The following is a 13,340-nucleotide window of genomic DNA, read 5'->3' as shown; positions in this document are numbered from 1 at the left end:
CTCACTGAAGTTGTGCCATCAGATCAGGACAGCATGGACCAGCATCTGTATCTGCAGAAGCAGTCAGATTTATTATGTTATCCAAGACTTCTAGGGAACAACATCTTCTGTGACCTCTTTATTAAGGAATTAGTGAGGTGTTCCCACAACCTAGGAAAACTTGCCAAAGCCAGCAGCCCATCCTGAGGAGATGGAGGAAAGCTGAGCCCCAGGGAGGAGGGATGGGGGGGGTCAGGGGGAAAGCCTGAGGCACATTCACTTGTGGTGAATGGCTGAGACTCCTTTAGAGCAGTTAACTCAGCTTAAGCAGCTTTTTGGTTTTTAACTGCAGGGACACCCAGATGAGTTTTAAACCAGAGTATTTGGTGAAATGCAGCTTACAGCAGTGATTAGTGTGTCCACAAGCTCATACCTCTTTGCCAGTGTGTTTCTGAGAGACAGTAAAGCTCTGTATTACTTAAAGCCTTGCTCTCAGATGGCTGTCAATTAGTTCCTGCTCAAATCTCTCTTATATTTGGTAGATTTAAGATGACAATATTGTGAAGGTATAATTTGACTGTAGATCCTTGTGCTTTTTGAATAATATTTCTTCAACCTTTAACAAACAGCCTTAGGGGAGGGTATTGATAATGACAGAAATTACTCTGTTTCCTGGCTATAATAATAGTGGCCTTTGACTGCAGTTGAGGGCAGTGGTTTTTGTTTCAGCATCCCTATTAAATGTGCTTGTAGCAAGTAACATGGACTTGTTTGCTTGTCTTGTAACTCTCCATTTGTCACCTGGTAGGCTGAAGAGGAAACAGTGGCCTTTCTTGCTCACAGTGGAAGTGAAGAAGAGTTTGATCCAAGTACTCTTCCAGATCCTGATAAATACAAAGATTCTGATGAGGAGCAGAATTCAGAAAGAGAAGACAGCTATAGGTATGTATCCATCTTCCATGTTCATTTTGAAATGCTCAGGGGTTTTAGAAACTGCTTCGTTTAGATGTGAGGATCTCATTTTACAGTCACTATCTTGCTCCCCGGACTTAGTGTTTTAAGTTTGCTTGTGAGGTGGGTGCTGAAATGAAATCTGTGGTGAAGGCTGTTAATTTTCTTTCATGACGTTGTATGAGAAAGATTTTTGAGTCAGTATTGAAGTCATCTCAGTCAGACTGTTCCATATGCAAAAACCTTAACTGATTCCCTGGAGGTGTTATATGTTTCTGTGTTGAGTTGACCCTGTTTGGACACCAGGTGCCCACCAAAGCTGCTCTGTCACTGCCCTCCTCAGATGGACAGGGGAGAGAAAATGCAAACAAAGGCTTGTGTATTGAGATAAGAGACCACTCACCAATTACCATCACAAGCAAAACAGACTGGACTTGGAGAAATCAGTTTGATTTATCACCAACCCAGTCAGAGTAGGATGGTGAGAAAATAAAACCAATCTCAAAACACCTTCCCCGCACCTGTCCCTTCTTGCCAGGCTTAGCTTCTCTCCCAGTTTCTCTACCTCCTTCTCTGCCAGAAGTGCAAGGGGACAGGAAATGGGGGTTGAGGTCAGTTCATCACACATTGTTTCTGCTGCTCCTTCCTCCTCAGGGGAGGACTCCGCACACTCTTCCACTGCTCCAGCGTGGGGTCCCTCCCAGAGGAGACAGTTCTCCATATGAGAACTTCTCCAATGTGAGTCCTTCCCACAAGCTGCAGTTCTTCACAAACTGCTCCAATGTGAGTCCCTTCCCATGGGGTGCACCCCTTCAGGAGCAGACTGCTTCAGCATGCACTGGAGCTCAGAATTTGCCCTCAAAGGCAAAATGACTGAACCAGCACTGGTGCAGTCCTACACGGAGAAGTGTTGCTGCAGGTAATAAAATAGAGGGGGAATCTTGATATTTATGGTAGTTTGTTTCTTGGAAGGAGTAAACCTAAGAGTTTATTGAGAAGGTCTCAAGTAAAGCTTTGGTAAGTGATTGAATACTAAGCAGCACTTACCTTTATTGGTGTGTACATTACTGCTGAAAGGCAGATTCCTGAAATCCATTATGATGATGGGCAACTGAACTGGTGGGAAGGAGTTACCAGCAACTGAGTGTAGAAAACGTTCTGTCACAACACTACCTATTAAATACTTAATTACTTCAGCATTTCCTAATTCCTGCTAAATTGTTGCATACTTCCTGTAGGAAAAAAGTGGTGGTTTAGTACCGTGTTTCTTAAACAAGATTTTGCATTATTTCAACTTGTAGCCTTATCTAGACTTAGCTGTCTTGACAAGATGGTGTTTTATAGCATAACTACTTAATAAATATTTTGTAAAAGTTGTGGGGCCAGTTTGAAGTTGGGAATTTTGTACAGTTTGCTTGCAGTATTAAGTAACCATTTACCCAGGGGACACCACTTCTTTTTTTTTCTTTTTTTTTTTCCCTTTTTTATTCATACATCACTTTTTGTATTGATCCTTTCCCCAAAGCTGTCAGCTAGACTCAAGATTAGCGAAGATTTAAGAATAAAACTTGACAGAAATGGACAGTGGTAATCAGTGCAGATTCTTTTGGAATTGATGGCTGATCTGGCCTCTGGAGTCAGTGTCTGCTGTCAAGCAGAGCTAAGACTCAGAGGTCTAGGGTTTTGGTCATTTCCCCTTCCTGTGAAGTAGGTTGGAAAAGAAAGAACATAAAAACATAAAAAGGAAAAGAGGGATGTAGTAATAATTTGTGACAAAATATTTTCCTCAGCATTTTTCGTATATTCTGTATGTTTGAAAATATATAATTGATGGCCACTTAAAATCTCAACATTATTCAGCTCTTTAAAAGCTGTTCCTGCAAAGAAACTTAAAATGTAAGTTTTGTCATGATTTTCAGCATGCAGTATCTTGCCACACAAACCCTGCTGACTTACACAGTTACATTTTGGCATTCATTTTATGACTACAAAGTTGCAGTTTGGTTTTTCTCCCTTAAGTAAAATGTTTGTGTAAACCTGTCTTGCCCATTTAGATCTCTTTTTGGTATCAGTCTGGAGGCTCCCTGGCTAGGAGCAAGACATTCTTGGGGTAATAAACATGTCTCAAATACTGCCATCACTTGAAGCTTGATAGCCAGCCTGTCAACTTAAGGACACACTTCTTGTCTCAGACTATTGGCTGTGGCTTTTGGTTGTCTTTTTAATAATAGGAAGGGTCTCCAAGGGGATTTTTAAAGGGTCTTGTTCATTTTTCCATCTTTACATAATTGGAATGAATACTTTCCTGCTTTTCAATCTTGTCTGGGTTTCAGGGACTAGGAAATAGATAGTAGATGTTTTCAGCCTTTGTTAACAATGCAAGAGGATTGAAATGTGGAAAGTGAGTTGAATTGCTTCAAGTTCTTCTCCAGCATTTAATCTAAATGGGAATTAAACCAGGACCCAAAGAGCAGTTTCAAACAGCCTAGCTAGACCCAACATTCAGAGCTTTCTAGAAGAGGCCACATCAGGGTAGGCACACCTCCAATGGTAAAAAGCTGTGCCCAGATAAACTTGCAACATCAAACGCCACAATTTTGTATTTATTATCACAGCAGTTTCCCGAAGCAGATAGCAAAGGCACTGGTACTGTATTATATTATAGCCAGGGACAGGGTAGGAGTGGATTTGTCAGTCATTGCTAAGGATACTAATTAAATTGAAGTGAGAGTTGAGAACAGCCAGGACAGGTATGCTAAAGGAAGAAGAGAGTGAAAAACTGGGATGCTCATGAGGGCAAGAGCAGTGGGCGACAATGTACTGATAGATTTGGCACATGAAGAGTGCAGGACAAAATTACATTTCTAGGAGTGCCTGAAAGGAGTGACTTTGAGGTAAAAGCCATTGATGGCTCCAGTGTAGTGCAGCATGTGGTGATTAATCCCATGCTGGCTTGGGCCTGCCCATGGAACATCAGTCATGTCTTTACAGGTTCAATGGATTTGGCTAGGGTGCAGGCTTAAGCGTTGGCACATGATTGTCTGCATTATCCACATCTGCTGTGACTTCGAATGGTGCCAACTAGACCTCTTCTGGGCAGTGTCCCAGAGTGTTTTGGTGTGGTAGGACAGGCCAAGGACTGTTCCCAGTAGGCAGTGTTAATGAAGCCACATTTCTTTCAGTTGTGTGTGGATGAAAAATGTGATCTGTTCTCTAGCTCTGAAGTCAACTTTGAGGCTCAGTATAGATATGTCTAGAGACTTGTGAGGTGCTCTGCGCACTCTTTAGAAGGCTTTAGTGAAAGCAGAGGCACAACTGAAAGAGGAAGATGCAGTGAAGGAAATTAATATAGTGCTGAAAAAAAGAGGAGATCAAGAAAAGCAAGAGAATTTAATGACCAATAAGCTATAGATAAAAGAAAGTGTTGGCTGAAGAGGTTGGTGGTGAGCATAAGACCATGGAGAAATGGTACTGATTTTGCATGAAGGAAGAAAGAGGTGGAGGGGATGTATACATGAGAGGAGGAGGGAGGATGATGGGGATCTGGTAGATCAACAAGAATAAATATAAGAACAGGCAAGAGATGTTGCTGCCAATGGAAAGAAGGGGTTTCTATTAAATCAACACTCATGTCTCAGGCACGTCTCTTAGAGCTGTCACTGAATTGTATGATGAGTTGCTCTTAGAGCTGGGAAATACTATCCTAATGATGGTTTAAGAATTTGAAAATATTGTCCATCTTTCCACTCCTCCAACTCCCAGCATTATTTGTAATTGGGGGAGCTATACAAATCATGAATTGAATTTGCCTTTGAATAAGATTCCCTTCCAGCCATACCTCTACAAGCAGAGTAATTAATGACTCCGAGCATGTAATATGAGATTAATTTTTGTATATATAGCAACATTCATCATATTTGGTTTAAGGCTATCAATGTAAATTGTTAATGAGGTGAAAAATTCAAGTGTATCAGAAAGGGTGGAAGAAAAGCAGCTGGATTTCTTAAATACTCATTTTGCAGTCAGGTTGAGTTTCTGATATTTCTAATCCCTTAAATAAAAATGTTGGGAAGAACCAAGTTACTATTGACATTATCATTACCTTCTTTAAATCGTTTAAAAGGTGCATCAGATCACATTAACTCTTAGATCAGCATGGGAAAGATCTTGGACATCAGAGGAAAGGAGAAATGTCTTAGTTCTGGTACTGTTTTGCTTGTGATTTTATGGCCGGTCTCCAGCTGAAAGGTATGCAAGTCAGCAGTCAGTGCTGCTTGGTTGGTTACCTTACTATATTTATGAAAATCATGGGCAAATTGCAGTTTCTTACACCTTCTTCTTACAGCAGGATGCTGATGGTGACCTGCTAAGTTTTATGTGTTTCTTGATAAGGTTCCATCCCATTGTCTTTTGATATGATTTATCTGCAAATCATGGTGCTCCCTCTAATGTGTATTATTCAGGTTATATCAGTGACTTTTTTTATGACTGAAGGCCAGAACTTAATGTTGTGATGTCCAGAAAAGCACTGTAAGACAGATATTGTAAAATGTCTGTTTAAGGGCTTGATCATGCTATTTAGCTGCTAAATCGAACATTGGGACATTGGGTTGCTGTTGATAAAGAAGCAATACTCTTATGCCATGGAAGTCTTTATATTAGTTATACTCTAGCTTACTATATCAAATGGACCTGAGGATAGAATTTCCTAGTGAATTTGGTAACCTACACTCTGCAGGCCAGTCTAGATCCTTCCCATGGTTCCTGTAAACTTGCTGGCTACAGAAATTGCCTTTATAAAGAGAATATCAAGAAAAAAATAAAAAAGAAAAAAAGGAGGAAAACCCCCCCCAAACCCTAGTATGTCACCAGCAAGTGTCTGCATGAATGAAGGAGAAGTGTGATGGGGATTTACTGAAACTGCAGTTCAGAAATTAACTATCTACAGCTGGTCACACAAAGGAAAAGGAGAGGAACGGGTTTGAAGAATGTCAGTGTCAGATGAAGCTGAGGATGATTGAACGGATGTAAGGCTTAGGTAGGTGATTAGCAGCATCTCCAAAGGCAGCAGCACATTTTGGAGGAGGTTAAGCCTCCGGCAGAAGGACATACAGCAAATTGAAAGGATTTTATTAAAGCCATGGTCACTTCCAGCTGGAACAGTTTCAACCCGGAGCAGTGATATTTGATCCGTATGAGAATTAACCGCTGAATAATTTTGATTTCCAAACTGGTGTGGAAACATAAGTTAAAAGTGCTTAGCCTAAATACACTGAATAGAAACTACACGGGCACAGGGCTGGGTCAGGTACTGCTGTTTTATAGTCAGCAATATCTGCAGCGGGAATGGGGAGTAAAACTACTGTTACAGCTTCAGACATCTCATTGAAGTCCACCCTGCCACTTGGGCACTAGAACCTTTAGAAATAAAAGGTGATCTCAGAGCCGAAGTGAGATGTTGATTATTGATTTAGTGCTTTTTCCTGTCAGATCTTCTCTATACTTTCCCTTTAATAGTGAGAATTATTAAGCATACTCTCCTGCTGGTCTGGTTTCCATTTAAATATATTTTTATTATTATTCTTGCAGTTTATGGTACTTCAGCTCCAAGACAGACTTTTTTTTGCTTTTAGTACTGTTGAACTGGTATTTCATTACAAGTAGATTATTAATTCATTTTCTTGCAATTATTTTTTATAAATCTAGTTTCAGGGCTGTTTTGTTTTACATCAGTGGAATGGCCAGTAAGGGAATCATAGAATTGTTTAGGTTGGAAAAGACCTTTAAGATCGAGTCCAACTGTTAAACCAGCAATGACAAGTCCACCACTAAACCATGTCCTAAAGTGCCACATCTATACATCTTTTAAATACAGCCAGGGGTGGTGACTTAACCACTTCCCTGGGCAGCCTGTTCCAATGGTTGACAAGCCTTTCAGTAAAGGAAATTTTTCCTGATATCCAGTCTAAACCTCCCCTGGCACAGCTTGAGGGCATTTCCTCTTGTTCAATCACTTGTTACCTGGGAGAAGAGACTGACCCCCACAGCACTACAACCTCCTTCCAGGTAGTTGTAGAAAGCAGTAAGGTCTCCCCTTTACTCTAGGCAAAACAACCCCAGTTCCTTCAGCCGTTCCTCATCACACTGGTGCTCCAGACCGTTCACCAGCTTTGTTGCCCTTCTCTGGACCTGCTCCAGCACCTCAATGTCTTTCTTGTCGTGAGGAGCCCAGAACTAAACACAGGATTCAAGGTGCAGCCTCGCCAGTGCCAAGTACAGAGGGGTGATCACTGCCCTGGCCCTGCTGGACACACTATTTCTTTATACAAGCCAGGATGCTTTTGGCCTTCTTGGCTGCCTGGGCACAAGCTGCTCATGTTCAACAGCCATCAGTCACGATCCCCAGGTCCTTTTCCACCAAGAAGCTTTCCAGCCACTCTTCTCCAAGCCTGTAGCGTTGTGTGGAGTTGTTGTGACCCAAGTGCAGGCCACAACCCATTGATCCAGCCTGTACAGATCCAGGAAGTAACACAACACAATCTATTTTCATTATCATTTCTATGTGCTGTGGCATTCTGACAACAAGTAAGAAAGAAGCTGCACTGCACTGGACTTTATGGTAGGGACTGCAGTAATTAATCTTCATTAGGATTGCTGCAATGGCTTTGTGAATTAAAATTTATTACATGGAAAAAAGATTTGTGGCATAGCATGTTTGATTAGCAAAATGCCAATATTTATTGGATAAATTATTCCTAACTTAACTGTATTTTTTTAGCAGATTAATTTTTTATTCCTTTACATTTATTTCGGAAAGAGCTCGTGTGTGATATATTGTAGCCTGGAAACTTGACTCATGGCCTGTAGTTCAGTGGCAAAGCTGGTTTGTTTCCAGAACAGTGCTGGTAAACTAGGCTCCAAACCAAGCTCTGATAAATGTTAACTGAAGCAGAGCCTATCTATAGATCTCATGTTGTTTAAACAACAGCAACTTGGCTGTGTGGCTGCACATTTCAAATGTGTGTGACTCTCAAGTGCTTTAAATCTTAACCTTAGAGCTTGTCAAGATATACCTTGAAGCCCAGAAGTGACTTAGATAATAACAATTACAAGCTTTCTGGTTTTTCCTGGTATCACTTCAAAACACACTTGAGATTTTAGGGGTTTTATTAGCTAGAGTTTCTTGGTGAATAGCTATAAGGGTCATAGTTAAATCCCCAGTTTCCCAGATGAAATTCATATATGCTGGCATTTATTTAATGGACAGGATTCGTAAGCCGTGCTTTAGTGTTTGAGTAATAAACACTACCTATCAAATGATAGCATTGTCCTTTGTTGTTACAGCTGTGCAAATGGTGACCACAGAAATTACTGTGCCTGTTGATAAGTCAGCTGTTAGTACTTCCTCGCCTGTGCAAACACAGCCTGTCCCAGTAAATCCTTCCATCACACAGCTTCAGACCACACGGGTCGTTCAGGCGTCTGAAAAGCTGAATTGCACCAGATGGAAAAAGGAAGGAATTATAATCCAGCTGCACATGGCACTTTCTAAGTGTTATAAATAGAAGATGAAAAGATGCAGTGGCTTTGGTTTGTATCTCAATTATGGGGTTGTTTTCTGACTGTGTTTTTCTGTTAGAAAATAGTTCACCTTAGAATAGCTTTATTTTGTTTTGGCTATTTGTGGATGCCAGCTGGTAGCACAGCAGGTTGTATGTTTGTGAGGAATAAGGGGCCATTTACATCCATGTGAAGTGCCCAACAATAAGAAGATTGGCTCTGTAGGGTGGGCTGACGGACAGCCCTTTGGTCAGTGGGGACTGAAGAGGAATTCATTTGACAATAAATGCAAAAGTCATCCGCGTATACCTGCTTTCACGCACTCGGCCCTTTTACATGTGTACCTGAGAATTACACGTATTGCATCTCCTCCAAAGAGTTTTCTGCCCAAACAGCTAAGGAGAAGCACCCAGATAGAGTACAGGGTACCCCTTGGCATCATGATACCAGACATCTCTCCTCGTGATTTTCCAGCTTCCTTTTAAAGTTGACATTTTCACCCTTCATAAAAGCTATGTCTCTGACTTCTCCTCCAGAGCAGCACAGCCCCTCTCCACACCACCCAAACCATCACTGGTAAAAATCCATCCTGCAAGGAACATGGTTGACAGTTGGACTAGGTGATCTTTAAAGGTCCTTTCCAACCCAAACCATTCTGTGGACAGGCACTGTGTCTGCTCTCTGCATTTCAGAATCATGTACATATTATTTGCACATTCCACTTGAGACTCTGCTGTCCTTCCTAAGTTGCCTTTATAAAAATCCTGTTTTGCCTCTACATTTTGTGCGTCAGGAAAACACAAGCCATCAGCTCTCTTCATCACACGGTGGCTTTGCCACTGCTGCTTCTTGTGTTACACATTCCTCCTTATTCACCTCTCCAACTTACAGCACAGTAAGGGTCAAATTAATGTGAAAATACACTTGCTAACATATAGATACATCTTTAGGATGCACTACTAATTGAGCACCATGATCTCTCAGTAATAAAAAGAAATAGCTTGGCTCAGCATAATCTTCCTACAAAGCTTATGGTGAAAATGAATTATAATTGTGTAGATGCTCTTTTGTTTGTGGAAAAAAACCCAGAGATCTCACAGTTCCTGCTAAATGTGTTTTATGTTTAAACGTTGTATCTTACAGACATCTAGGCCTATGGGCCTCTGAAACTTCAAAAATGAGTACCATTTTTGTATTTAAAGTCTCCTATTTCATAGCTTGTGAGATTTCTGCATTGTTTTAATTGCTAAGATGTTTTGCACTAATGTCCTACATGAAGCATTAGTCAATTATGAATGCAAACTGGGCTTCAGAGTGCATTCAAATGCTGGAAATAATTGGGGTCTCTGCAAACAAGCAAAAATGCTTTTACTTAATGAGGTTTCAGCCTTATGCTTTTAAATTGAACCCTATATTCTGTCCTGATCAAAGTGAACACCATGAAACTCCAGCCCAAACTCACATTGGCCACTTGGAAAAGTGAGATGTCGTAGTGCTTTAGACTATTTTCATGTACTGTCAGTATAGCTTCAGCATTTATGGAACATCTTAGGCACTACAGAAAGAAATAGAATCTCCGTTCTCCAGAAAAGAAAGAAAATGAATGTTGGTAGCAAGCACTGAAAAGCCACCCCCATGCACATGACAGCTCAAAGCCAGCAAAGTTGATACATCCTTTGAAATGTCCCAATTTTAGGAAAAGTATCTGGTGCACAGTCATCGGCTATTCATAGAATCATGGAATGGTTTGAGTCCAACTCTCCTGCAATGGGCAGGGACATCTCTCTCTAGATCAGGTTGCTTTACACTCTTTCTTTTCAACAGGCAGGGAAGGGCAATATAAAGGTAGGATGTTTGTTCCCAAACACCTGTCGGATCAGATTTTGCCATCAGATCTCATGTATCTCCTTCATCCGGATGGAGAGGCAGCCAGAAAGCATGTGAGCCAAGAAGAGAATGAAGCATTGTGTTGCCATTCCCTCTCAGAGGGTATTCAGAAACTTCATGAAAGCTGCTGTGTTTTGGGATGGGCTGGTTTCCAGTGAGTGGTGAAACCAGCATTTCACAGACTGGTAACTGGGCCTATTAATGGAAAAATGAGGTAGGCAGCTGAAGGTGGTTTGAATTGGGTATTGGGGTCCTGTGCTATGTTGGTTTGAAGAACATTATTCCCCAATTTGAGCTATTTGTTATAAACCTTGTTTCTAATGGTTAAGTCTTTAAACAGTTTTTCTGAACAAAACATTTCACAAACATTACATTTACACTTCAGCAGTTATAAAAATTAAGTCAATTTAAAAATTTGTGTTGAAACAGTTTTTTAAAAGCAAATTGTTTTTTTGGCTAGAAGTTTGCCAACTTAAGAGTTGAAAATCTGATTTTAACCATCTAGTTTAGAAAGGCTAAACTCAGTTTTTGCAGTTCCATTTTCATTTTTATTATATTCTTTAAAATACAGATATGAAAAACTGAGAATGCCGTTTTGTTTTGGTTGATTTGTTTGAAGGGAATGGTCCTGGGTGTGAGAGGTTGCATTCCAGGGTTTTTTGGTGTGAATTCTACCCTACAGCATAAGACAACCAGCTCTCTATAACCTGGTACACAGATATTGTATCTTAGATTTTGTTTAAATAGGTTATTTTGATCTTAGATAAGATAATTTATAGCAAATTTTCTATGTTACAGACAAAAAACCACATAAAGATACATGGAAGCTTGGACTTTCCTGCTGTTGCTGTCATGTGGCCATGTGGTAGAAGTCAAAGTATTAAAACAGCCATTTTGTCCAGATTGAGGGCTGCAAAAGGCAATACATTCAAGTCTTAAGAAAAGCAGCAGAAAAATAGGAATCCATCAGGGAAAATAACTGGGTTTGGGTTTTTCTTCTCATGGCAAAGAGGTGGTTAATAGATTCCAAGGAAAGCTTCTGAAAGAAGGGCAAAGTGTGGCTTGAATGAGATGTACCCAAATCAAAACTCTTAAGTGGATTCACCAATGAAATGACAGTTCTCATATTTTTATTTTTGTTGCATATTTATTTTAGACAAGGTCTCAAATGCATGTCTAAGTCCACTGACACGTCACTGTATCAGTTCTGTCAGGTTGTCTGTCACTCTGTAGAACAGAAAATGTTAGATAAGGCTGATAGCGGTATCTTAATGTACTGTAATCAATAAAGACAGCAGAATAGCCACCACCACCTCGGCCTGAAAGCAGTTCTAATTTAGACATTCAGAGTTTATCAGGTTCTATTGCTTCACCCTTCTGAATTGTAATTTTGTTTGCTCTTATCTTGACATAAATTTGTCTTGTTTAAAGTGAATTGTTTGATTACATGATGATATTGATTACCACAGTTGTTAAAAAGACTAATTTATTTGTTTCTGCAGTGAACTGGAGAAGAGTGGAAGAAAGAAAAGAAGCTATAGCAACAGTACTGCGGCAGAAGAAATGCCACTGAAAAGAAAGAAAGCGAAATTCAGCCAAGAGGAGGAGCCCTGTTTGCCATTAGATACTGGGCTTTCTCTGGCAGAGGATGAAGAGCTTGTACTACATCTGCTCAACAGTCGCAGCTAATTATTTTTCTGCCCGTTTTCTTTCTGGGATATCTCCACGTTTTGTCAGTAGTCTGCAGAAAATGAATTTGGCATCTGGGCAGCTGGGTACCAGTGGTCATAGATAAATGAGTTCTGTGTGCAGTGGAATTGCCTTAGATCAGTTCATGGATTACAGGCAATATTTGGTTTGATTTATAAGTCTTTTTAAATGAACTTTTCAACCTCAATCCCCAGATGTCGTTCTGCAGTAACACATTTATAATTTCAAATCTCCCAAGTTCTGAACAAATTATCTTTTTTATTTTAACCTTGCTTTAAATAAACCCAGGATGCTCCCTTCTCAACTGTGTCAGGTTTGTTATTTTTGGAGATAAATGTGTTCTAAAATTATTCAAGAAGAAATATTGTTGACTGCTCAAGTTGTTACTTCAAATCAAATGCATTTTTCTTCTGTGTATCATGCAGATATTTTAAAAATATTTTAATGAAAATTTCTGAAGCCTTGGTGTAAACTTTTAGTGTCTCTCATTTATTAGTTATCTTGGTTATTGTTTCTGTTATGATTCTGTCACTGGTGTTAAGCACTTCAGAAAACCACTTTTAGAAGCTAAAACTGAATCTTGCATTTGAATCCCATATGAATGAGAACACAGCGATGCCACAAAAAGGTAGAGCATAACATTGCCTGATAAAATTGGTTGCCAGGTAGATTTTGTGGCAGGCTTACAACTGGAAGTGAGCTATTTCTTGTTATGGCCAAATGTAATGAAGAAAAATAATGTAGTGTTGAGCATATTTTCACGTTTCATCCCGTCAAACCATGGTTGGTTGTGGCAGATTTTGTGCTTACCCATAACTGCGGCACCTTGATAAACAGCAAAAAGATGTATGCTTCGTGGGTCCTTTCCCAGGGAAGGGAAGAAGTGGGCATTCTCTCTGAAGCATAACAAAATATTAATACAATACCAAATTCTTACTTATTTAAGTTGATTTTCTTCTCTTGCTTGGGCCTGAATGCCAGCTGTGAGCCAAATTCACTGTCTTCTTGCTTGCATTCTTGACTACCCTGTCAAGAATATTGGCACATCGTTCAGCAAAAAGCATGGTAAACCCTTGCAGGCAATATGGAGAATGATGAAAACTGCTGAGAGTTTTGCATATCTCTGAAACAACTGAGGTAAAGGGAAAGCTGCTGTGCAAGAAAACAGAGGAGAGCAGGAAAATCCAGTGTTTGCTGACACAAGTTTTTTGACAGCAAACAGGCATGGAAAGTGATGTCTCTCAGTTTTCAGC

General features: G+C 40.1%; 1 protein-coding gene across 1 annotated transcript in view; it reads left to right on the top strand.

Annotated features, from left to right (window-relative positions):
* The window catches only part of DDX10 (DEAD-box helicase 10), a gene marked incomplete at its 5' end in the record, with an annotated part of 179,004 nt that extends 166,549 nt beyond the window's left edge, over positions 1-12,455 (top strand). The window contains 2 exons of the mRNA XM_080614445.1: positions 788-921; positions 11,880-12,455. Coding sequence (XP_080470571.1) covers positions 788-921; positions 11,880-12,066 — 321 coding nt within the window. The 3' untranslated portion in view covers positions 12,067-12,455. The remainder of the gene's footprint in view (positions 1-787; positions 922-11,879) is intronic.
* Positions 12,456-13,340: the final 885 nt, after the last annotated feature.

The sequence above is a fragment of the Psittacula echo genome (genome assembly GCF_963264785.1).
Source record: "Psittacula echo genome assembly, chromosome: 3".
Classification (NCBI taxonomy): domain Eukaryota; kingdom Metazoa; phylum Chordata; class Aves; order Psittaciformes; family Psittacidae; genus Psittacula; species Psittacula echo.
Note: the sequence above shows the minus strand (reverse complement) of the source record. Positions and strands in the feature narration are given on the sequence as shown.